At 43.5% G+C, this 24,216-nt stretch overlaps 1 protein-coding gene across 1 annotated transcript; it reads right to left on the bottom strand.

The window, feature by feature from the left end:
* Nucleotides 1–5,998: 5,998 nt before the first annotated feature.
* Nucleotides 5,999–15,656, bottom strand: LOC102972766 (olfactory receptor 7A17-like). Its single transcript, XM_042976965.1, has 4 exons — nt 15,309–15,656; nt 14,844–15,023; nt 8,992–9,077; nt 5,999–6,155 (listed from the first exon to the last, which is right to left on the bottom strand). The coding sequence occupies exons 1-4, from the start codon at nt 15,654–15,656 to the stop codon at nt 5,999–6,001; spliced, it is 771 nt and encodes a 256-aa protein (XP_042832899.1).
* Between the last annotated feature and the right edge of the window lie 8,560 nt (nt 15,657–24,216).

Genomic DNA, 24,216 nt, shown 5'->3' on the forward strand with positions numbered 1-24,216 from the left:
GTTTAATAAGTGGAAAGACATAGGGATGGTGAGTGAAATGGATGAGGCAGAGTGTGGAGAATAAGCTTAGGAATTCCCTGAGCTTGCACCGATGAGTTAACAAGGCATAAAGAAAGAGAAAGCCACTGGATGAAGGCATCCAACATTAGGTAAACAGGGCAAAGGTCCCCAGTATAGGACAAAAGTATAGGAATAGGAAAACTCAGCATGGAAGCATCCAAAATGAGGTAAAAAGATTAGATATTCAGGGCTGTAATGCCCCCCCCCATTTAGTACAATAGCAGAAAGCTGCTTTCCCAGGAAGGAAGGACCCAAATAGGTCAACAGGTAAGCAGGGCTATGGACCTCAGCAAGGGGAAGTTGCCCCAAGGGAAGCTAATTAGCAAAAGAAAGGTGTCTTATTGACCCCAAGGTAGCAGGCTCTGTCTTGTGCCCTAGGCAAGTTTAGGTAAACAGAGGTGGTGCCTCGTGTCTGCTGTAAACAACCACTTGCCCAGTGCCAGGATATCTTCAAAGCCCCCTTTCCCTCACACACCTGAGTTAATGTTCATGGTTTATTGTCTCTTTGTGCACATCCGTCATGCTTGTAAACCTTCTGATCCTAATAAAAATGAAGCAAGGACCTTTACTCGGGGCTCTTGTCTCCTCCCAGACATTAGCCTCTCTTGCATTTTAACCCTGCATCCACTCTCTTGCTGGACAAGAGAGAACTCCAGACCCAGAGTCTCTGACAGATGGTGACCCCGACATGATCAGAGTCAAGAGGACTATAGGCTGATGTGGGCAGAACCCGGGGTGGCCAGGAGGCGGTGCAACTCAAGGACTGCAGGACCCGCGGAACGACTAAAGAGCTCCAAGAAAAATGCACGGGGTTACAGTCTCTTCCTGACAAGGTAAGAGATAAAGCGAAACTATATTACGATTTGCTGCTGCGGAACTTTTGAGAGATTTATTATAGGAAACTCCCTCTCCCCAAAACAGGAACAATACATTCGTATTTTATAATCATTGGGAAAGGTGGCCGACACTATCCTCAATCAGAAAGCACTCCTTAAATAACTAATGATTACCCAGCAACACTGCCCTTGGTTCCCAAAACAAGGTACTTGTTAAGTCCCAAGGACTTGATATTTGGGAACAAGTAGGGAAAACATTTAAAGCTGGGCATTCTGAGGGGGTTAATGTCCCCCAAAGGTAATCCTCACTTAGCCCATTGTCCATACTGCCCTTGAGTTCAGAGGATGTAGATAAAGATGTAAACTTACCCAGGGGCTCCTGGGTGGCTCAGTCAGTGAAGGGTCTGACTTCAGCTCAGTTCATGATCTCACGGCTCATGAGTTCAAGCCCCATGTCAGACTCTGTGCTGACAGCTCAGAGCCTGGGGCCTGCTTCAGATTCTGTGTCTCCCTCTCTCTCTGTCCCTCCCCTGCTCATGCTCTGTCTCTCTCTCTCTCCTCCAACACAAATAAACATTAAAAAAATAATTTAAAAGAAAGATTAAAGATGTAAAATTACCCAAAAAAGAGGAAAAACCTGAACTTTTTATAGTCAACCTGTGCCTTCGGTGCCTTTACACCCAAAAGATACTCCTCCTCTCCCAAAAGGGTGGGAAGATATGGAGCCTCTAAAAACCTCACCGACCGGTTCTGATAAAGTCCTCACCCCAATGCGAAAGTACTTTAAGGAAGCCCGTAAGGCCGGTAAGTTCCAGCGGTTTCCCGCTGTCAGGCAAAGTGGGCAATAGGTCCATGAAGGCCTGCTCTTTCCAGTAGCAAAAGAATTGCAAAAATCAGTTCAGCTGTATGTCCATCACAGCCCTATTACAATCGACATTTTGGAAAATACTTGGGGTACTTATCCCATGGGTGCCTGGGACTGGGGCTCTCTTATGAGCATCATTTTGACCCCAGCCCAGTATGCTGTCTGTGCCCAAGAGTTTCATGCTGCTTGCGTGGCTCCCGCTATGCAGAACTTTGACACTGCTATTCCGGTATCCTGGGGGGGGAGGGGGGGGAGGAGGGGACTGGGGGGACACACAGATAAAATGTAATTAAGATAGACATGTCTTTTAAATTATTAAAATTAAATATTAAAACTTTATTCTACTGAGGCTTACTGAAGGCCAAATAAGCTCCTGTGATCTCTGTTCCAATTTGTTAGCAAAAGGACGACTTACAGTAATAGTTAACTTTGTCTCACAGTTTTCATGGGTAATTGTTAAAATAGCTTTCAGCGTCTTTGGCAACCTAAAACTTTAGCGTTTTGCTCAAAGGATAAATTGAATTAAGTTCATCCGACATTTAGGCCTCTTCCACATCAAACAGAACGCTGAAACATTGCTTGCTAAACACGGTTTATGCTTCCGGCTTCTTATGGCAAAGAAAAAAAAAACTAAGAACAGGTAAATCCATTAAAAAACATGCATTATGCTTAATGGATTCATAAGTCGGCCACCTAAAAAATTTCTGATGTAACAGACAATTCACAGTTGGTTACTATTTAATTTTCAATGGAGACGAAAGGTTTCTAAGAGTTAAAATTCTGCTAAATGTTATTAAGGTTGATGGAAATAAGTAACTTCGTATATAAAAAAGTAAGAGATATGTAAGAAAGATTAAAAAATGAAAATACGTGTTTGTTAAAGGTAATAAACAAATACATAAACATGTTTATTTATAAATAAATATATATTTATATTTTATAGATAAATAAATAATTTTCATTAAATATAACTTATTGTCTTATAAATTAAAGAAATAATTGGCATATTTATTGCAGATTAAATAAACAAATTTATTTTATTATGATTATAATTGGTCTCCATACAACACCCAGTGCTCATCCCAAAAGGTACCCTCCTCAATGCCCGTCACCCACTTTCCCCTCTCCCCCACACCCATCAACCCTCAGTTTGTTCTCAGTATTTAAGAGTCTCTTATGGTTTGCCTCCCTCCCTCTCTGTAAGTTTTTTTTCCCCCTTCCCCCCCACCCCCGCCATGGTCTTCTGTTAAGTTTCTCAGGATCCACATAAATAAATAATAAATAAATAAATAAATAAATAAATAAATAAATAAATAAATAAAATTTTAACTAAAAGGGGGGAAAAAAGGACAACGTGCCCTTTTAAGTTGTTTTACTGAAGCCTTGGTTGGAATCAGCCATTCCTTATAATCCGCAAGGCCAAGCAATTGTAAAATGAGCACATCATACACTCGAAAAGCATGTTACACAAACCAAAAGGGGGAGAGGCCCCTGGCTGTCTGTGATGAGGGAGCCTAAGGCAAGCTGACCGGCCGCAAACATCCCCTCCCAACCAGGTGGGATGTGTGTGATATCCCGTGGGCACTCCCGCTGCCCAAGGACAAAGGAAAGGGGTAAACAGAGGGTTAACTGATGGAGGTCACAGTCCAGCAGGACCTGAGTCTCCATCACCCCTCCACAGTGATGGGGGAAACAAAGGCAGAAGGAAATGGCTAACAGAACTCCATTTCCTTACACCCTGCAGCCCACTGACAAATACGTGAGGCTGGCAGAGTAAAACGTTTCTCCAGGAACTCCTTGCTGTCTTACTGCTTTGCTAGAGGGAAGAACTATCTTCGCTTGACACCGGCTAGGCCTCCAGTAACCTGGGAGTTGTCTTTAGCATATGAAAATCTCACTGGAAACTTCCCCTGGACCTTACCTCCCCCAGCTCCATAGTGCAAAACCAGTCTCTCCTCATGGTCCCTGGGCAGCTCTTCCTGCCCGAGGGTCCTGTCCCCATGCCTCAGTAAATCACTTCTTGGCACAAAAGACGTCTTCGAGAATTCCTTCTTGGTCGTCGGCTCCAGACCCCACGAGCCCCACTATCACCCCAAAAAACCTCATCAGTCTGCATGACAACCTCAGCTCCTTCTTGATCATGCTATGATTACTCTTCACTTTTTAAATCTTAATCCTCGAGGACTAACTACAGCTGAGTGACATTCTTCAAAACCAGATAAACCCTTTCACCCTATGGCGCTACACAAACCCCCCGAACGGGGGCCCACACGGACTGGGCCCACTCGACTTCTCACCCGCGGTCGAGGATATGCTTGCGTACTTTCAGATTCTGGACTTCTGTGGATTCCCTCTCGGTTGGTGAAGGCTTACCGTGGCATGATGGAGACACCCGGGATATCTTCCCATGAGCCAGGGCATCCAGAGAATGATTCTGAATGAGCAGCCACTGCCCCCCTTCTTCAAGATGGAAGAAGCCTCTTGGTGGACTCCCCATCCTGAAGCCACTCCACAAACACAAATCCCTGCCCCTGATAGAACATGGGGAGGCCTTATGTGTCTGTCTACTGGCATCCTCTTACAAGAAAATTACATTGCATATACCCTGATCCACATCTGATGGCCATGATTTCCATCACTAACAGGAATTTGATATGTGTAACCCTGATTCCCCTCCTTGCTCTCATTTGTCCAAGCCAACCTCAGTATTCATATTGGGCTCATCTCCTTAACCCACCTATATTTGACAGCCGAACACTCCTGGACTGGGATATTCCTATTGGCCATTATGACACTGAGTTCCTGGGAGGAGCCAATCTTAACCCGCCCTTCCAAACGGAACAAGACCATTGGCTTTCTATGCCAAGACCTCGATGGTGGCTTCCTCCAGCACCTCCTGTGTGTGTTACTAAACTTAGCAACTTATCTGTTTGTCTCCAACTAAAAATCAGCTGGCTTTTATATGTACAGCCCAAAACCTCTACAAGGCCAGACAATTTTACCTCCTTCTCAGCCACAAGCTTCATATACCTCAAAGAAACAAACAAACAAACAAACAAACAAACAAACAAACGTATCTCACACTCCTAATGTTCTAGCTTGCTCTACTCTCAAATATTCAGACCATCCCTGGAACATTCTCCCTGGACAACCTGTTATGGAGAAATGGCATAATCTTCGCTGGGGCAATTGAACTATTATTGACAGGGGTCCTAGAGGACATCGTGAAACAAAATACTGTAATAAGACCGTACCTTTTGGCCAGCCTAGTAGGGAGAATATTGTTTTGAAAGACAGAGGCTTGTCTGGCCCTATAATTTCTGCACATAAAAGGAAGTTAAAAGGACCTGGGCTTGTTAATCTTTGGAAGCTAGGCCTTCCCTTCTTCATTCATACTGTTAGCCAAGGTGAAATTTATGTAAATTGACATATTAACATAACTTGGGCCTCCCTGCACAACCATCAATTTGCAGGGACCACTATTTGTATCCCTTCTTCCTACCTTCTCTTTGCTACCTCCACTTTACAGATCAAACAACTAGAAAATAATTATAATATCTCTACCTCCCAGGGCTGGCTCATGTCCTGCATAAGTAATGATAATATCACCCAATTAAACATCTCCTCTTTATTAGCACTTAAGCGCATCTCGGCCTGGTTTCCTGTTAATAGCTCTGAGCCCTATACGCATCCATCGGGACTAGGAGCTCTTTCCAAGCTTGTTCAACACTGGCACTCAGCTGCAAGGCAGAAATGATTTGTTGGCCTGGTAATCACGGGCATCCTAGCAGCAGCAGGCATTATCGCTTCTGCCACTGTAGCTGGACTCAGCCTGCATCATACTATCCAGACAGCCCGTGTCCTTAATAAATTTATGGTCAACACTACGAAAGAATTTATAAGCCAGATTTCCATTGATAAACAAGTTCTGGCCCGCCTCGAAGCTCTTCAGGCGTCAGTGGAATTTATTGGAAAAAGACAGAAGGCCTTGTCCCTCCGCTCTAAACTGTCCTGCGACCCTAACTACCAGCATATTTGCATGGCTGGCATTCCTTATAATCACTCCCAAGCTTGGGATGCTGTCCAGACACACTTTTGCAGTGTCTTCTCTTCCTACAACTCTAACAATATAGAAAATCTAGATGTGACCTTGTGCCGACAGCTACAATATGCAGAAGATCAGCTTAAAAATGAACGGGCTGATTCCTGGGCAATGTGACGCGACCTAAATCCTTTCTCACTTACAGCCAACACTCATCTCAAATTCTGGATAACTCTGGGAAGCAGAATGCTTCCACTGAGGCTCTTTTTGTGTCTTTGCGGAATCACCCTCCAAGCCTTCCGACAGCAAACGAAGGACCAGGAGCTCATCATGACAGTCCTGGAACACGAAACTAGAAGAACCAAGAAAAACAAAAGGGGGGAACTGTGGGGAATAAGCTTAGGAATTCCCTGAGCTTGCACAGATGCATTAACAAGGCATAAAGAGACACAGGATGAAGGCATCCAACATTAGGTAAACAGGGCAAAGGTCCCCACCATAGGACAAAAGTATAGGAATGGGAAATCTCTGCACAGAAGCATCCAAAATGAGGGAAAAAGATTAGGTATTCAGGACTGAAATGCCCCCCAACTAAATACAATAGCAGAAAGCTGCTTTCCAGGAAGGAAGGACTAAAATTAGGTAAATGGGTAAACAGGGCTGTAGACCTCAGCAAGGGGAAGTTGCCCCAAAGGGAGCTAATTAGCAAAAGAAAGGTGTCTTGATGACCCCTAGGAGCCTGCTTTGTCTGGCTTGCCCCTAGGCCAGTTTAGGTAAACAGAGGTGGGCCTCATGTCTGCTGTAAACAACCTTCTGCCTGGCCCCAGGATTTGTTTTGCATTGACCCAAACCCCTAACACCACACCTCTTCAAAGCCCCGCTTCCCCCACACCCAGGGGTTAATATGGACAGTTCCATTGTCTCTGTGAACACCCATCAAGCCTGTAAGCCTCCTGATCCTAATGAAAACAGAGCAAGGACACTTACTTGGGGCTCTGGTCTCCTCCCTGACATTAGCCTCACTCGCATTACAATCTTCCCTTGCTAGACAAGACCCAGAGTCTAGGACAGCAGAGCAAGGATCCAGTAAGCTCAGGGGGTCCCCGAGGGACTGTGACGACCAGTAACCTCCTCGCTTCTGGCAGCTTTGCACCCGACCACCTCCCCTGATGCCCAGCAAAAACTATGTGAGAACACATTTACGTCCCCCCAAAGACGAAAGTGCTGAAATCTTCCTAATGTCAAACACCTTACATATGGCGGGCCCAAGGGAAAAAATGAGCAAGAGGATAAGCCAACACTTCACAAAAGGAAGCACACACGATTGGCTGCAAGGTGCACAGTTACAAGGTCAACCACGGAAGACTTTGCTTTCACTTGGGCAATTCATCTCCATGGGGGCTGACAGCAGGTGAGGGCAGCCCTGTTATCCCTTTCGCTTTTTAAGGTTTATTTCTTTGAGAGAGAGAGAGCACAAGCAGGGGAGGGAGAGAGGGAGAAAGCACAAGCAGGGGAGGAGGGAGAGAGAGAGAGAGAGAGAGAGAGAGCAAACACAAGCAGGGGAGGGACAGAGAGAGTCCCAAGCAGGCTCCATGCTGTCAGCACAGAGCCCAACAAGGGTCTGGATCTCATGACCGGTGAGATCTGAGCTGAGCCAAAACCAAGAAGAGGTCTCTTAACCCACTGAGCCACCCAGGCGCTCCTCTCCCTTCCCTATGTGAGGTCCTCTCATTGATACTCTTGGACTCTGGGTATTGGTCTCTTTTTCACAAACCCAAGGGACACCTCGAATCCTCATTCTGTATGTCAGCCAGTGGACAGAGGCTTCCCCAGACCATGCTCTGTAAATGCTCCCGACATCACAACAGTCCAGTTTTGTACCAAATAATTTGTTTCATATGATTATGCTTGACCGCATGATGCCATCCGTATATTTATATTATTGTTCTCTGTCCTTGGTGCTACACAGAAACATACGCTAGTGAAGGGATTTCACCTTCTTTGTTCACAAGGTTTAATTTCTGTTTAGTTGGAAAAGATTGAACTGGTATATAACAGCTAGAATAAATGAATATCTAAACCAGTGCTGGCAGCAATGGATATCTATGTGGAAGAATATGCAATTGGTCCCCTCCTCAGACACTTCACAAAAATTCAGAGGGATTATGACCCCAGTGTAAGTGTAACCATACAATATAGCAGAACATCAAGGAAACTACATATAACATTCACAGGTGAGCAAACCCACTAAATAAAGCCATAATCTCAGAAGTAGGAAGATAGATTTATTTAAATAAAATTAAAAATTTTTATGATCAAAATATGTTGCAAAAATCAATTGAGAAACAATGATCTCAGGAAATCATTTGAAATGCTGATAGTGTTTTAAAAAAAGAGAGAGAGACAGACAGAGAGACAGAGAGAGAAACCTATGGGCATATAATAATAATAAAACCAACCAGACGGTCATCAAACATATGACCTTGGCTGAAACTGAGGGATAGTTTAGGAAAATAACAAGATTTAGGAAAATAACAAGAACTGTCTCCTTCACCCAGCAGTCTGGAAAAAAACTTACAGGGCTGTTATGTTGTTTGTGGTTGAAACTTTCAAAAAGGAGCCAAAGGGTTATTCTGAATTTGTTGGCCTAAGAGTAAGTGTTACAAGGTTGAAGGCAGAACCTGAAAGCAGCTGTATTACAGATACAGACATTCTTTAACCAGGAGTTTCCCAGTCTCTGCACCCATCCTGCCCAGAGCCTGCCCTGTGGTGGGGAGCGTCCTGTGCCCTGTAAGATGTTCAGAGCATCTGTGACCTCTGTGCGTGACCTCTCCAGCCTGACAGACAAAGTGTCTCCAGACATTGATCAATGTCCCCTGGGGGACAAAATTATACTCGATTAGAAACACACATTGAATTTAACAATCTCAACATAGTTTTTCTAGCACGGCCATAATAGCGATTGAATGATAAAGAATAAGAAATATCTTCAAGAGTGTGAATGGCACTCCCTCTGAAACTGACACAGCCACTGAATAAATACATGAATTACTTAATTAAGCAAACAAACACCGTGACCACTTGCTCCGGGCTACGTTGGATTGGCTCTCAAGTGGTGACAGTTAATGATCTTGGCTTCCATTCTCTCTGACCCTCTCACCCACGGTCCACTGGGCTGTTGGACTCACCTGGCTGGGATGTCTGACGGGAAGGTCTCCTTGTGGAAGCCTGAATTCTTCCCTGGAGAGCAGATGATAGGGACTAAAGCTCTGCCCTCACATGAGACAGCAGGAGGCAGTGAAACATCAGTCCTCAGCCAGAACTAGGGTTCAGAACCATGCCCCTTCCTGTGCAAGGTTGCACGGGCTGACAGACAGGAGACCAGGAGGTATTTAAAGGTCCCTGTGTGTGCTCATTAGGTATATTCCTTCTTCTTACTCCAGCACAGTTCCCAAGCGGAACACTTTTGCACACAAAGGAAATTTCTCTAATGAATCATGTTCCCAAGAGACCAGTTTAAAAGTAGTGAATCCAGTTGGGTTTTCTTTACTCTTTTCCTTGAACTTGCCTCCCTCCTGGTGAGTAAATCTGCCAGCACCTTATCTTAGCTCCCAGTTATGGTTTCCTCCAGGTCTGAGACTGAGGGATCCTGCCTGGACTAGGTCCCTTTATCTTCAAAGCATTGACTTGCGGTGGGGACCCAGCTATCTCCAGACGTGTTTACTCTTCTCTTAAATGAGGTGCAGAACTTGGTTCTTCTGATAATAAACCTTGGGCACTACGCACATTGGGTTCAAGATACGTTTGCCATTGCAATTAGGACTTTCTTACTTTATCTCAAGCTAAAAGCTGTCACTTAGCCCCACTTATAAAGGCCTTGTTAATTATAAGAGATATACTTAGGTCTTTGCACATGCTATCACCTGTATCGAGCATTTACAGGGAATGTTTAATTCAATGTTCTGTAAACGTGTCGTCCCTGACAAACTCCATCTCTAAAGTCCATTCTCCAGGCGGGAATGTGCTTGGTGGCATCTGGTGACCTGCCCGAAGTCAGTGCTCGAGGATGTGGGCCTTGAGTGGGATTCTGTCGGGATGCTTCTGGTTCTCAAGCTTGGGGGCAGTGGTTCTCAACCAGAAATGAATTTTCCCCTGGGGATGTCTGGTGACGTCTGAAGGGATGCTGCTAAACACCTCGTCCACAAGAAAGCAGCCTCCAAAAATAGACTTAAGCTGTCCCAAAGGTCTGGTGAACAAGTGAGAAAACCTGTTCTAGACCAGCCCTTCTCCAACCTCACATGGTCTACAAATGTTTATGAATCCACACGGATCCTGCTGCAAAAGCAGAATCTGAGTGATAGTCCCCGGGTGGCCCAGAGCTGCTGCATTTTTGACAAGCTCTCACTTGTTATTTATGTGCAAGTTCCAGCCCGTGTACCACTCTTTGGTTAGCAAGGGTGTGATCCTGTGTTAGAGACAGATGTAGGTAGTTTTAGAGATCTCCTATACAAAAAATCATCGTTGCGTGTAATTTGGAGGGAATAGTGTATCCCTCCTTCTAGAGGCTGTGTCAATTCTGTGTTTGTTTCTTTTATAGGCAGGCACTAGTGTGACACGAAATAATACACCCGGGTTTTGATTTTTTCATGTGTCTATTATTTTGTAATAGTTTTAGTACAGTTGACACACAAGGTTACAACAGTGGGAGGTGCGGGCTTCCAGTTATGGGACAAACAAGTCATGGGAATAAAAGGCCCAGCATAAGGAATGCGGCCAATTTATTGTAATGGTGCAGCCCGGGGACAGACAGTCGCTGCTCTCATGGTGACAGAGCATAATGTATAAACTAGTCAAATCACCTGAAAACAATACACTTTTGCAAAAGACTTTTTAGAAGACAGAGGAGGAGCCTCCCAAGCAGGTCCACATCGTAATCAGTGCTTAGGAACATGGTATTTTCTAGAGCTCAGGGAATCAAGGTAGGCGATTGAACAGGGCTGCCAATCAGCTGCCATTCAGATACAACGATTAGCTGTGATTGTCCAGGTGGCACTCAGGTAGTCACGACAGTCCTCCAAATGTTGAGGAGGGAGTCAAAAGAGTTGGTGTCAGAGAGACTTTGAAACTGCTACCCTGTTGGCTCTGAAGGTGGAGAGAGAGCCATGACCAGAGAATGCAGGTGACCGGCGACAGAGACTGGAAATGGAAAGGAAACAGATTCTCCCCTGAGCCTCCAGTAGGAAGTCAACCCTGCAGACTTCTTGCTATTAGCCCAATAAGACTCCTTCCGAGCTCTGACTCCAGAACTGTAAAGGTGTGTATGTTTTAAGCAGCTAGTGTGGAGATATTTTACAGCAGCGTAGAGTAGAACTCTCATACTGACATAGTCAATACAATTATTTGAGGAAACTGAGTTTAAGACTCTGAATTCACTCATCATCTTCCCCGGGAAAAGGTTGACATGTGAGGAACCCACAGTAAGTAGGAAAAAAATGAAATATATTTGGATATATTCTGCCCCATCAGCTGGTACAGTGATTTCCTCGGGGTAGAAATGTGAGTGTCGTCTGACTACAAGGCTTTTGAGGCTGCAAGTCCGGAAAAGGAACCTGTGATCAAAATTAAGGTCACCCTTTGTAATTTAAGATTTTGTGTCTGTATTTCTGCATCCTTTTATTTCATGTTAATTCAACCATTCATCTGTTCCGTGCTATCCTCTCCAACGGTCTCTCACACCTCCTTTCAACATAAAAGACGAAATCACAAGTCATCTGTGTGTGTACATGTGTGGTGAGTGTGCTTATTTGAAAGAAAATTGGATATAAACACACACACACACACACACACACACACGACAAACCTTTTACCCTCAAATGATTTCTCTGAGTTACAAAGGAAGTTCCACACATGTTATTCATTCTCACGACCTCCACATGGTTCAGTATGCCATTCTGCCTTCAGAAATAAGGAGACTGAGGCTCAGGATGCTTCAATTTTAGAAAGTACCTAACATCTTGGGATCAAGTCCCACGTCGGGGCTGACAGCATGGAACCTGCTTGACATTCTCTGTCTCTCCTCTCTGCCCCTCCCCTGCACTTTCTCTCTCCCTCTCCTTCTCTCTTTCTCTCTCTCTCAAAATAAATAAATTTTAAAAAAAGAAATTACCCAGTAAAGCAGTTCAAGGTTATGTTACAGTCTTAAATCATACACAACAAGAAACTTGAAACATCTACTGTTCGTTTGCATGTGGCTCCTTTAATTCACCAAAGTATACACTTTACATATGCAGGTTATAGTGTGTAATTACACTCCGATGATTTAATTCAGTGGAAAAAAAATCTGATGGTGCATGGGTAAGGGTAGGATCCAGAGCACAGGTAGTAGATTCTCACTTAAGAGGATTAGGAGATACCACTTCTAATGGGGAGGAAATCATTAGTATGGATGCACAAACAATGGAATTAAATTTAAGTAAACCACAGGAGAAAGAAACTTGTTTCTGTAATAGAAGAAGATTAACCTCCATATGGGAACCGTATCTGACCATAAATCGGTTGAAGACAGAAGAGCACTACAGCCAAGCTCAACACCATGCATGAGCCTGAGAAACACAATGTAGAGATTCACACCTGACCCCAGACCCACAAGGAGCCCAGCAGAGATCAGAAACGCTCCCCAGCATATGATTCCGTTTGATTGTAAAGGTATTATGATATGTCATTTGACAAGGACCGCCTGTTATACAGCAGTAGCTGACTGACACAATAACCCAAGCGAACGGACCTTAGACACTTAGAAGATGTGCTGATTTTTATTTGTGGCAAATGATCTGACGTTGAGGAGAGCACTCATGATCGTTCTGCGATTCAAGTTTATTTCCCACGACGTTACGAACAAGTGGGCTCCCTTCTGGGTAACTGGGAGAGTTTGAAGGACATGCACGTTTGTGCAGAACAACTGGGGACCCTGAGCCACATGCCAGCAGGACACCCAGCTCTCGTGTGAAGCATCCTCTGGTCGTGCAGGTGGGAGAGATTTCAGGGCAGGACGGAGGCACGAAATGGGTGGGGCTGATACTGTTCATTTGCCATCATTTGTGACAAATACTGGGAAAAGGAACCTATTTCATGCGACAGTAGGAAGACTCATGTAGTAGGTAGCGTTGCAAAGCTTTCAGAAGAAACGGGAAGCGAATACGGAGATAAAACAGAAGACACTAAGCAACCCCGTACCTCAGTGAACAAACCACCTCAGCTGCGGACAAAAGCCTCCATGCTTCAATAAATGGAGGCAGCGCATGAAAAAGATATATTTTGCATAGGAACACAATGGGTGCTTTGCCTCCTCGGGTTTATGGTCTCCTCTGACACCAAGAACATATTAGATCAATCTGTTTATTCCAATTTGTCTTTCCATGTTGACTCCACGGGGAGGTACATATTTGCTCATCAGTTTTTGCCAGAGGCTATGATAGGCCCCTGGACGCCGGGCTGAATAACAGAAAAACAACAACAACAACAACAACAGAGTCCAGTTGTGAGACACAGAAGCCTGTTTGTACAGTAATTGCCTGACATTAGGCTTTTGATTTCTGAGGCATCCATTTCAAAGACCACCATTCATATTAACACATTGGCAGGCGTATGATTCAGTTACTATACAAACATGCAGGCCCCCCTCCCACAAATCCCCCCATTAGAAAGCCCTGGTAATCTAGGTAACAACTGTGAGTGACCCCGCTTTTCCCGTTCGGTGCCCACATTCCGTTACTGGGCTTTTTGTCTGGTTTTTGCTATTGTTATTTTTGAGTACTGGGGGATAATATTTTATTATTCTTTTTCTTTAACTGTTTACATGAGTGTAGTTGACACACGATGTTACCTTAGTTTCAGGTCTGCAATACAGTGATTCAACTTCTCTGTACTTTATGCGGGGCTCACACAGGTGTACTGACACCTGTCCTATTATACCCCTAGTACATCATCGATGACTATATTCCACACACTGTGTCTTCCATTCTCATCATTGATCATTCCATAACTCCATTCCCCCTCTCCTTGGCCCATTCGGCCCATCCTCCAACTCCACTCGTGTTTTAAATTCATCCATAAAAAATGAGCCCAGAAAAACATAGTCACTCCCCCCATGGACCCCCCAAAAGCCAGATCCTTCATAGTGCTCTCTTTCCTCCCTGTTAAAGTCTCTCCCTCTCTGAGACCTCCTTGAATGGCCTTTGGGAATCCCATGTGCCCTCAACATTTGTGAGCCATGAACCTTGTGTTTTTAGAGTCCTCCGTTGGGTGTTGCTGAGGTATGTCTTGTGACCCAAATAAGAACCCAAAGGCCAAGGCAGTCACAGCATAGGCTCTGGTCAGGGAAACACTTGTGGGAATGTCCACAAGCACAAGGGCATATGCAAATGCCTGGGGTTTCCTACCTAAGCATTGGTGTCAATAGCCTGAGGCTTAATGGTCCCTGCTAGAGTCCACATCATCAAAGAGTTCTTAAGGAAGGGTCTTAAAAGGGATTGACAGACTCCAGGTGAAAGCAGTGGTTTTGTATTTTCATCTACAAGAAAATTATGTAGAGGGCCTAGGGGCCAAGTGTAGTGTTTTTCCACATGAATAACCCACCTTGGGATTATTCTTTGGGGAAAATTAGGGAAAATTTATGTGGCATGGTAGAAATCATTTGAAATGAAATTATTTTTAAGGAGACCAACTTGCCCATTGTAAGATACAGAAATTTCCAGGCATTTGTGATCCAACATTTGGGAAAACACTGGGAACATATGAAAGTGGAGAAAGATGAAATGGTATATCAGACAGAGCAGAAGCTTGATAAAGTGAGTTACCTCAATGTATAGAGAAGTTGAATTCACACAAACGGAAATGCCAGGAAATAAATAGAAGGAGCAGGTTCTACTTCCCCAGACTGATCAAAGATTAGGAGTTCCTGGCTCTGAGGCTCTGAGACCTGCAATCATGGGCATGTCTTTGGCCCTAGGACGATTGTCCCATGCATTGCTGGAACGCCAACGATTCTTTTCAGAGCCCTCTTTATGTCTTTGTTCCTCAGGCTGTAGATGAAGGGGTTCAACATGGGTGTGACCACCGTGTACATCACTGAGGCTGTGGCACTTGAGAGGGAGCTCTGGGTAGCAGCAGAGCTGAGGTACACTCCTAGGCTCGTACAATAAAATAAGGAGACAACCGAGAGGTGAGACGCACAGGTGGAAAATGCTTTATACTTGCCCTGAGCTGATGAGATTCCAGTTATGGTGGAAACTATCTTGGAATAAGAGTAAAGGATCCCAGCAAAAGGACCACCAGCTAATAGGACAGCTGCAAAATACATCACCAAGTTATTAAGAAAGGTGTCAGAACAGGCAAGCTGAAGCATCTCATTGAGTTCACAGAAAAAGTGGGGGACATGCAAATGTGTACAGAAGGACAGCCACAACATCATTAAACTTTGTAACAAGGAATTCAGGACACACATGATCCAGGACACCAGAACCAGCAGCCCACAGAGCCGGGGGTTCATGATGACCGTGTAGTGTAGGGGGTGACAGATGGCCACGAAGCGGTCATAGGCCATCACGGTCAGGAGAAAGACTTCTAATCCTGCAAAGTGTATGAAAAAATACATCTGTGTGATGCAGCCTGCATAGGTTATGACTTTGCACTGAGTCTGGATGTTCCACAGCATCTTCGGGACGGTGGTGGAGATGAAGCAGATGTCTGAAAAGGACAGGTTGGCCAGGAAGAAGTACATGGGTGTGTGGAGGTGGGAGTCAGAGCCTACAGCCAGGATGATGAGCAGGTTCCCAAACACAGCAATTAGGTACATGGAGACAAAAACTCCAAATATGAGGGGCTGTAATGCTGGTTCCTCTGAAAATCCCAGAAGAAAAAATTCTGAAATTTGTGTATCATTTCCTGTTTCCATATGCTGGAGATGACTACTGGGGAACAAAGAAATAACATGACTAATTTTCTCAAAATGAACATTGCAAATATCATTGAAACTCTACAATTTTATATTGTATTCAGAAGATCAATTTCCATAGGTTTTTTACAGAATTTTTCGCCTCTCAGGGAAAAATCTCCTCCCCTTCCTATGCCAGCTCTAAGACTTCACATCCCCCAGTTAGCTTTTTCCCCATCTACTCATCTATTATATATTTTTAATGAGAAATTCTGAAATCTGTCTCGCGTTTGAGGAATAACCTTGAGCACTAGTCAGTGCACCTTCATGCAAAGTGTATGTGTCTAGAAACAAAAGCCTGTAGGGTTCAGTGATGGAGAAAGGGGATAAGCAAATGAGACCAGATAAAATATCAGGGGTGACAGATGCTGTGAAGAAAAACAAAGCCTGTGTAAAGGGAAGCGTGGATGGAGGGATGGCTCTTCCTGGTTGTTTGGGCACACAGGCACACATGTAAACAGAGCCCTCGAGGAGACAGGAGACACAAGGTCCTCTGGGGAAGAGCGTGCCCATCGGAGGGAACTATGAGTGCGACGGCTCTGAGGAAAGACGTGGGTTTTTCTAAATTAATTTTTTAAAGCATGAGGGTGCTCGACACACCAGGTCACGTTAGTTTGGGGGGCGCCACACAGTGATTCGACAAGTGTCAACATCACGCCCTGCTCACCAGGCTTGGAGCTGCCATCTGTCACCACACAGCCTGTGACAGCATCACTACAGTATTCCCTCCGCTGGGCCTTTCACTCCTGTGAGTCTCCCCTTCTTGAACATGGAAGGAATTCCTCAACCGGAAGCCAGTGTCTCCCACTCCCCTTCACCATCCTGCCTTTTGTTGTTTGCATATTGTGTTAAAGACCCAGGCTCAAAAGAAAGCCAGTGTGTCCAGGGGAAGGAGCGAGAGGAAGACTGATGAGAGGTGGTGGCAGGGAATGTGGAGGAATGAGGTGGCCTCCCGGACACTGATGAAACTTCCCGGCACAAGGAACCCCTCCTTCACATGGTGTTCCTGCACTTTATTAATTTCCTCTCCAAGGAATCTTTGAATAGAAATAGGCACCCTTCTTATATTCATTGTCAGTAGTAATCTGGCACCTGTATTTTAAGGGTCACGTATTGGAGGTATGGGTTCCAGGACCTCTGTCTTGAGAACTGCTCATCACACACACACACACACACACACACACACACACACGCTCTATAGCCTCCTTGGACCATGTCACAACCAGACTATTCTCACCTCCAGTCGCAATAATTAGGCAAACAATGATACAAGGCAAGCTGTGAAATATCAGATTGTCTTTCCTATAAGTTGCAAAAACATCCAAATTCTAGTAGTTAAGTCTCCCATGAGCATGTAGACCTGGGTCTCGATTTTAAGGTGATCATTTTGTGTCCAGTATTTACAGAAACATAAAAATCAAATTCAAAAACTGACAGCAAGAAAAGTGGGGAGAAGGATCTAATGAGCTCAGGTGGCCCCTGGTGATGGTGACGAGAAAGTGACCCTGGTTCTGGCGACACCCCAACCCCAGGTACATCTCCTTGATGCCCAGAATAATAAAACAGCAAAAAGCAATTTATCCAAAAGAAAAAGTAGGAATGTCTTCATGTTAGCAAGACATCCCACCAGAATAACAAGGGAAGACACCCACAATTCACAAAAGGAAATACACAGGGTACAAGAAAAGTGGGGGGTTTTAGAAAATTATTTGCTAAAGAACAACTTTTCTAAATGATACAAAATGCTAAACTTTTACAATCAGAAACCGGTTTTGAATTGGGGATCTCCACACGTTTGCTATTTGGACTTGGAGAACCAACCAAACTATTCTTTTTCTCCCCCCTGTAAATTCGAGTCAGGTAACATACAGCGTAATATTGGTCTCAGGAGCAGAATTCAGTGATTCATCACTTACCACACCCAGTGCTCATGGCGGCCATTGCCCTCCTTAATCCCACCACCCATCTAGCCCATCCCCACCCACCTCCTCCATCAACCTTGAGTTTGCTCTCTACCCCTATGAATCTCCTGTGGTTTGTTTCCCTCTCTTCTCTTCCCCCACCTTCCCAGCCAAACTGTTGTCAATGCTAATATCCTTCCCCAAATGGTAGGGCTAGAGGTATCTATCCCGCTCAGGTAGTTGGCAGATTTAGTGAATACGTCATACAGAGCTTAGCACGGCTCCCTATGTTGACAATGAGTGCTTCTCACTGGTGAGGAGATTTGGCTGATTTTTTTTCTTCTCTCAAAGTCCCCATCGCTTCCCCACCTCTGGGGTCCCAAATCCACCTCCTTATTTCAGTTCCTTGTCCTGTCTCCACCTATCATGGGCTGGCGCCTCTCTAGCCGATAGTCACAATTACCCAAGAGGTCTTTCTAATATTGCAATTACACGACTGTCCACCTTAACCCCTTCCCAGTGACTCCCCCCTGGAGAATGAACCCCCAATTCCATACCTTCCAACACTTGGCTTGCCTCCCCTGACCGACCCACTGCCTTCATTCACACTCACACCGCCTCACCCCTTCGATCTCACACACACCGAGCCTGAGTTGTAGCTTCCCCGGAAGGCCCGGCTCAGGTCTCGGAGCCTCTACACCCCTGCTTCCCTCTGCTTGGAGTCACCCCCCTGGTCCGTTTGGAGTTTTTCACCTCTTCTCTCTCCTGAAAATCCCATCTCCTCTTTCAGAAGCAAGGAGTCCTCTCCCTCATGAATCTTCGTGGGTGTAGTTCCTTTTAATAGTCTCACAGAATATTAAATAGCCTATTTAATAGTCTCACAGAAAAAAAAGACTTTCTCTTGTGATAATTTAGATGTCAGGGTTATCAATGTGCAACTTTTATTTAATGCCATTCATTTCCCTGCTGGACTGTGGGCGCCCTGGGGCTATTATGCATACCCCCACCCTTTACCCCCAGATATAGTTTAGTTGGGATCACCAGGAATAAATACATATTGCATGAAGGAATGAGAGGCTCTGCGCTCACAGAAGTTGCCAGTGATGAGAGAGAGAACAGAATCGGGGAGCTACTAGCACCGGAACAGAGGACGCGAGAGAAGAATGTTGTCCATGTTCTTAGAATGGGAGCATTTGTGGGGTCAAGCTTGGTCTGCAAGAATAAACTAGAGTAGGAAAAATAAGGCACAGTAGAAAATATCAGAGCGCATCAGACGTGGTCAGGCTGCAAACGCAGCCATTTCGTGGTTCTCCTTGTAGAGCCGTAGGCGTGGGCGCGTGCGTGTGCACAAATGTGTTTCTGTGTTTGCCCCTGCAACGTGCTGGGTCACATGTAATGGCATGTTTTGCTCCGAAGTAAGGGCAAAGTTCTCTTATCCGTGGCAGTACATGCAAGAATAGTTTCAAAAGAAGGGTAGTTCCTGCTAAGGAGGGGAAAGCAATATGAATAAGGAGCCTATTCTAGAAGCCAGGTTGCAGAGACAGTGGGCAGCCAGGGCGGGTGCTGGCGTCACTTCAGCGAACATCCGTTCGCTTCATACAGTGTCCACATCGGGCCCTTGTTTGGCTTTTATTCCCTATTTATTCCTATGTATTGGACCACACTTGCTCTCATATGGCCCAGGAACAGACGCAGCTGGCCCTTCTCTCACATTCCTTTGTAATTCCTGAGCTCTGGGTTTTAATCTCTTTTTTGACAAACTCATTGGGCGGCTCCACTCTTCCTGAGTTTTATCCAACGTGTGTAGGCGTCCCTACAACATGCTCTATAAAATCCTATACGTGCCCCCAAAACCTATTTCCTTTCTTCGTCTGTATATCCCTGAGGACGTCATGTCACACACACATTTACATCACCCCCTCTGCTTTCTTCCTTTAATGTCAGATCCAAATGAGCAGGACCTCGCCTGATTGTTCATTTTTGCCATTTCATAAAGGTGTGCGTTCAGGCAGAAACACATCTTTAGAAAATGGAATTTATAAAATAAAAAGAATAGCAGGGAGAGGACCAGCAGAATAAACACAGTGGATTCCAAACAACCTTGTTAATCAAATCCAATTTTAAAAAGACTGTCTTCTGCCATAAAAGATAGACAATGACAATAAGTTCATGACATTAACACAGGTGTCTAAATCAAAATGGAATGGGGAAAAAAACTAATAAAAAAGAATAGGAAAATATCATTTATAATTATCACTGCTTTTTAAAATAGCGCAGAGAGCAGTATCTAAAATTCTAATTTCATCCTATATAATAAACATAGGTGGAATCACGCATCCTTGTGAGAAGGATATAAGTTGAATGAGAGAGGAATTCATGTTTCCACAGGACGGCAAAAGGACGATTGCTAGTTTAGAAAATAGATCCAATCACAAAAAAAAGGTAGCAGTGAGGAAGCACAGATGGGAGGTAGGTGGCAATACATACAAAAGGCAGTTTATTACTACAAGGCACATAAAAAACAATGGGTGAGGGACAAACTATGACTAGTTGACAGGTTTGGCCACTCACAATTTATAAACTCTCAACAAATACATCTGTACATACATACAAGAACTAAACAGCAAATAGCAAACTTGGCTTAAAATTTTGCAATTGTGTTTTTTGTTTGTTTCACATTTTTGTTTAAATTCTAGTTGGTTAACTTAGTGTGATACTGGTTTCAGGAGTCAAATCACGCGTTTGAAAGAATGCAATCAAAAAGAAGAAAGAAAATGATTCAGCAAGAATGACAAACAAAAACAAGAATAAGAATGCTCCGAACCTAGGAAACCAGGCAAAGAATTTTTGCAGATAATTTGCTGCAAAGAAAGTAAATGGCTAACACCCCAAAACTGTATTCCGTCTCTAGGTAACGAAAAAATTGTCAAGTAAAGCCCTGTAGCATATTCCTGTTGTGTTTTAAATAAACTGTTTAAGTGAATATCTAATGGAGAGAAGATTCTGTGAAATGTATGTCTCCAGAACTGTGGTTGCAAGATCGTGGCTCCCTCCATTGGTCTGGATCTTTCTAACGGATACAGAATATGCTCCAAAATACCCCATCTTAAAAATATTTTTTAAATTCCCTCACTGCACTGCACCCCCCTCCATACCTAATAGTGTATTTTCCTATTCCCTTTTACTGCAACACTCCTTGGAAGTGTTCAAAGTTTCCAGGAAGACGGTACCTCCCACTCCTTCGTTAGTCTCACCCAACTGGACTTTGATTCCCACCACTTAGTTGTCGACAATAATCCTTGCATTAGCAATTTCAACAGACATTCCTTTTTTAAAAAACATTTTAAATATATTGATTATGAATGAATGAGTTCACCACACCAACAAACACAACAATCTCTCAGATCTGGGACAGGATGGTTAGGCTCTCAGGTGACCTCATCCATTCTCCCTGAACCTTTCCTGAAATACTTGCTGAGCTCTGAGACTCACCTGCTTGGGGTCTCTGAGAGGAAGGTCTCCGAGTGGAGGTCAGAATTCCTCCCTGTTGGTTGATGATAGAGAGCAAGCTCTATTTCCAGACAGCAGGAAGGAGTGCTAGGACCCCAAATGCAAAAACCATGTCTCCTCCAGCTTCAGGTAGAACATGTTCAGGGTCTGCAGCAGAGGAGATATTTATAGTCTCTTATGTTTGCTGTATCTGTTCTCTATAACTGCTCATTAGACACATTTCCCATTATTACTCCAACCTCTGAGCACATCTCCCCATGGGAACTTATCTGGACAGAATGGAATTTTTTCCTATAGGTTCTCTGTTCCCAGGAGATCAGGTTAGAATCCAGGTATATCCAGGGTGCCTGAGTGGCTCAGGGAGTTAAGTGTCCGGCTTTGGCTCAGGTCATGATCTCATGGTTGGTGGGTTCAAACCCCGCATTGGGCTCTGTGCCGACAGCTCAGAGCCTGGAGCCTGCTTCAAATTTTAAGTCTCCCTCTCTCTCTGTCCCTCCCCCGACTCATGCTCTGTCTCTGTCTCTCAAAAATAAGTAAAATGTTAAAAATTAAAAAAAAAAAATTCAGGTGTATCCAATTTTTATTATTCCTCCTTGAACTTTCCTGGCTTCTAGAGCTCTAACATTGAAACTTTTCACAGCCCGGAGTGAAAGTTTTTTCCAAATATAAGACTCAGGAACCTGGGTCTCCAAAACATTGAGTTTTGGTGAGAACACAACTCCTACTAGCTCCAGAAAATTTCTATTCCTTCTTCAACAAGCAAAGGTAGGTTCCTTTGCTATGAAATCATGGGTACAACAATCCTTGGATTCATAATTCTTTTGACAAGTCAAGTAGGAGTTATGTATTTTTAAGTTGACATTTATTAGACGTTTGGTTATTCAAGCTATATTACAAAGCTGTAGTCATCAAGACAGTATGGTACTGGCACAAACACAGACACACAGATCAATGAAACACAATAGAGAACCCAGAAATGGACCCACAATGATATGGTCAAATCTTTGACAAAAAAGGTAAGAATATCCAATGGAAAAAACGCAGTCTGTTCAACAAATAGCGTTGGAAATTGGTCAGCAACATGCAGAATGAAAATGGACCACTCTCTTACACCATACACAAAAATAAATTCCAAATGGATGAAAGGCCTAAATGTGAGACAGGAAGTAACCAAAATACCGAGAGGAGAACACAGCGAAATATCTCTTTGACCTTGGCCATAGCAACCTCTTATTAGACATGTTGCCTGGAGGCAAGGGAAATAACAATGACAACCAAAAAAACATGAACTGTTGGGATTTTATCAATGTGAGAAACTTCTGCACAGTGAAATAAACAACCAGGAAAACTAAAAGGCTGCCTCAGGAATGGAGAAGATATTTTCAAGTAACATATTGGATAAATATTCCATTGTGTGTATGTGTGTGTGTACGTGTGTGTGTGTGTGTGCGTGTGTGTGTGTGTGTACCCCATTTTCCTTATCCATCTGTCTATTGATAGACACTTAGGTTGCTTCCACATTTTGTTTATAATAAGTAATGCTGCGATAAACATAGGGGTGCATATATCTTTTCAACGTAGCGTTTTTGTTTTCTTTGGAAACAGTAGTGGAATTATTGGATCATAGAATAGTTCTATTTTTAAGTTTTGAGGAACCTCCATACTGTTATCCGCAGTGGCTGCATTCCCACCAACAGTGCATGAGGGTTCCTTTTTCTCTACACCCTCACCAACATTTGTTTTTTCTTGTGTATTTGATTTTAACTATTCTGCCAGGTGTGAGGTGGTATCTGATTGTGGTTTTGATTTGCATTTCCCTGATGATGAGTCATGCAGAGCATCTTTAATGTGTCTGTAGTCATCTAGATGTCTTCTTTAAAAGAAATGTCTATTCAGATCCTGTGCCCATTTTTTAATTTGATTGTGCGGGGTTTTTTTTTTTTTTTTTTTTTTTTGGTGTTTAGTTGTATGAGTTCTTTATGTATTTTAGATATTAACCCTTTATCAGATATGTCACTTGCAAATATCTTCTTCCATTTACTGGGGGGTTTTTTTTGTTTTATTGTTTCCTTTGCTGTGTAAAAGCCTTTAATTTTGATGCAGTCCCAATAGTTTATGTTTCTTCTGTTTCCCTAGCCTTGGGAGACCTATCTAGAAAGATGTTGCTATAGCTGATGTCGGAGAAATTACTGCCTGTGTTCTTTTCTAGGATTTTTATGGTTTCAGGTCTCACATTTAGGTCTTTAATCCGTTTTTAGTTTGTTTTTGTGTGTGGCATAAGAAAGTGGTTCTGTTTCATTGTTTTACATGTAGCTGTCCAGTTTTTCCAGCACCATTTATTGAGAAGACTGTCTTTGCCCAATATTGTCACCTCTTTTGTCATAGATTAATTGACCATATAATCATGGTCATGGAGTCTCTATTCTGTTTCATTGACCTATGTGTCTACTTTCGTACCAATACCATACTGTCTTAATTACAACAGCTTTGTAGTATATCTTGAAATTTGGTAGGTCTGGTCTTCTTTCTCAGGATTGCTTTGGCTATGCAGGGTCTTCTATAGTTCCATACAAATTTTAGCATTATTTGTTCTAGTTTTGTGAAAACTACTGGTGGTATTTCAATAGCGATTGCATTGAATCTGTAGATGGCTTTGGGTAGTACGGACGTTTTCACAATATTGATTCTTCCAGCCCATGAGCATGGAATATCTTTCCAATTATTTATCTTCTATTTCCTTCATCGGTGTTTTATAGTTTTTGGAGTATAGGTCTTTCACTTCTTTGGTTGAGGTTATTCCTAAAGATTTTATTCTTCTTTGTGCAATTGTAAATGGTGTTTAAAAACATTTTTTGTTCTTTCAGCTACTTCACTGTTAGTGTATAGGAATGTTGCTTATTACTGGGTATTGATTTTTTATCTTGTACTTTACTGAATTAATTTATTACTTCTAGTAATTTTATTGATTGATTGAAATTCAAGTTAGTTAACATACAGTGTAGTATTGGTTG

Source organism: Panthera tigris, chromosome A2 (assembly GCF_018350195.1).
Source record: "Panthera tigris isolate Pti1 chromosome A2, P.tigris_Pti1_mat1.1, whole genome shotgun sequence".
NCBI classification, from domain to species: domain Eukaryota; kingdom Metazoa; phylum Chordata; class Mammalia; order Carnivora; family Felidae; genus Panthera; species Panthera tigris.

What these genes read in the sequence shown, in the direction of transcription:
- LOC102972766 (XM_042976965.1), bottom strand. Translation starts at nt 15,656, where the DNA reads ATGTACCTAATTGCTGTGTTTGGGAACCTGCTCATCATCCTGGCTGTA. An exon ending in AGAGGGCTCTGAAAAGAATC is followed by an intron (nt 9,078 to 14,843) that starts GTTGGCGTTCCA and finishes GTCTCATGTGAG; the next exon opens with GGCAGAGCTTTAGTCCCTAT. An exon ending in CCGTCAGACATCCCAGCCAG is followed by an intron (nt 6,156 to 8,991) that starts GTGAGTCCAACA and finishes TGGTTCTTCTAG; the next exon opens with TTTCGTGTTCCAGGACTGTC.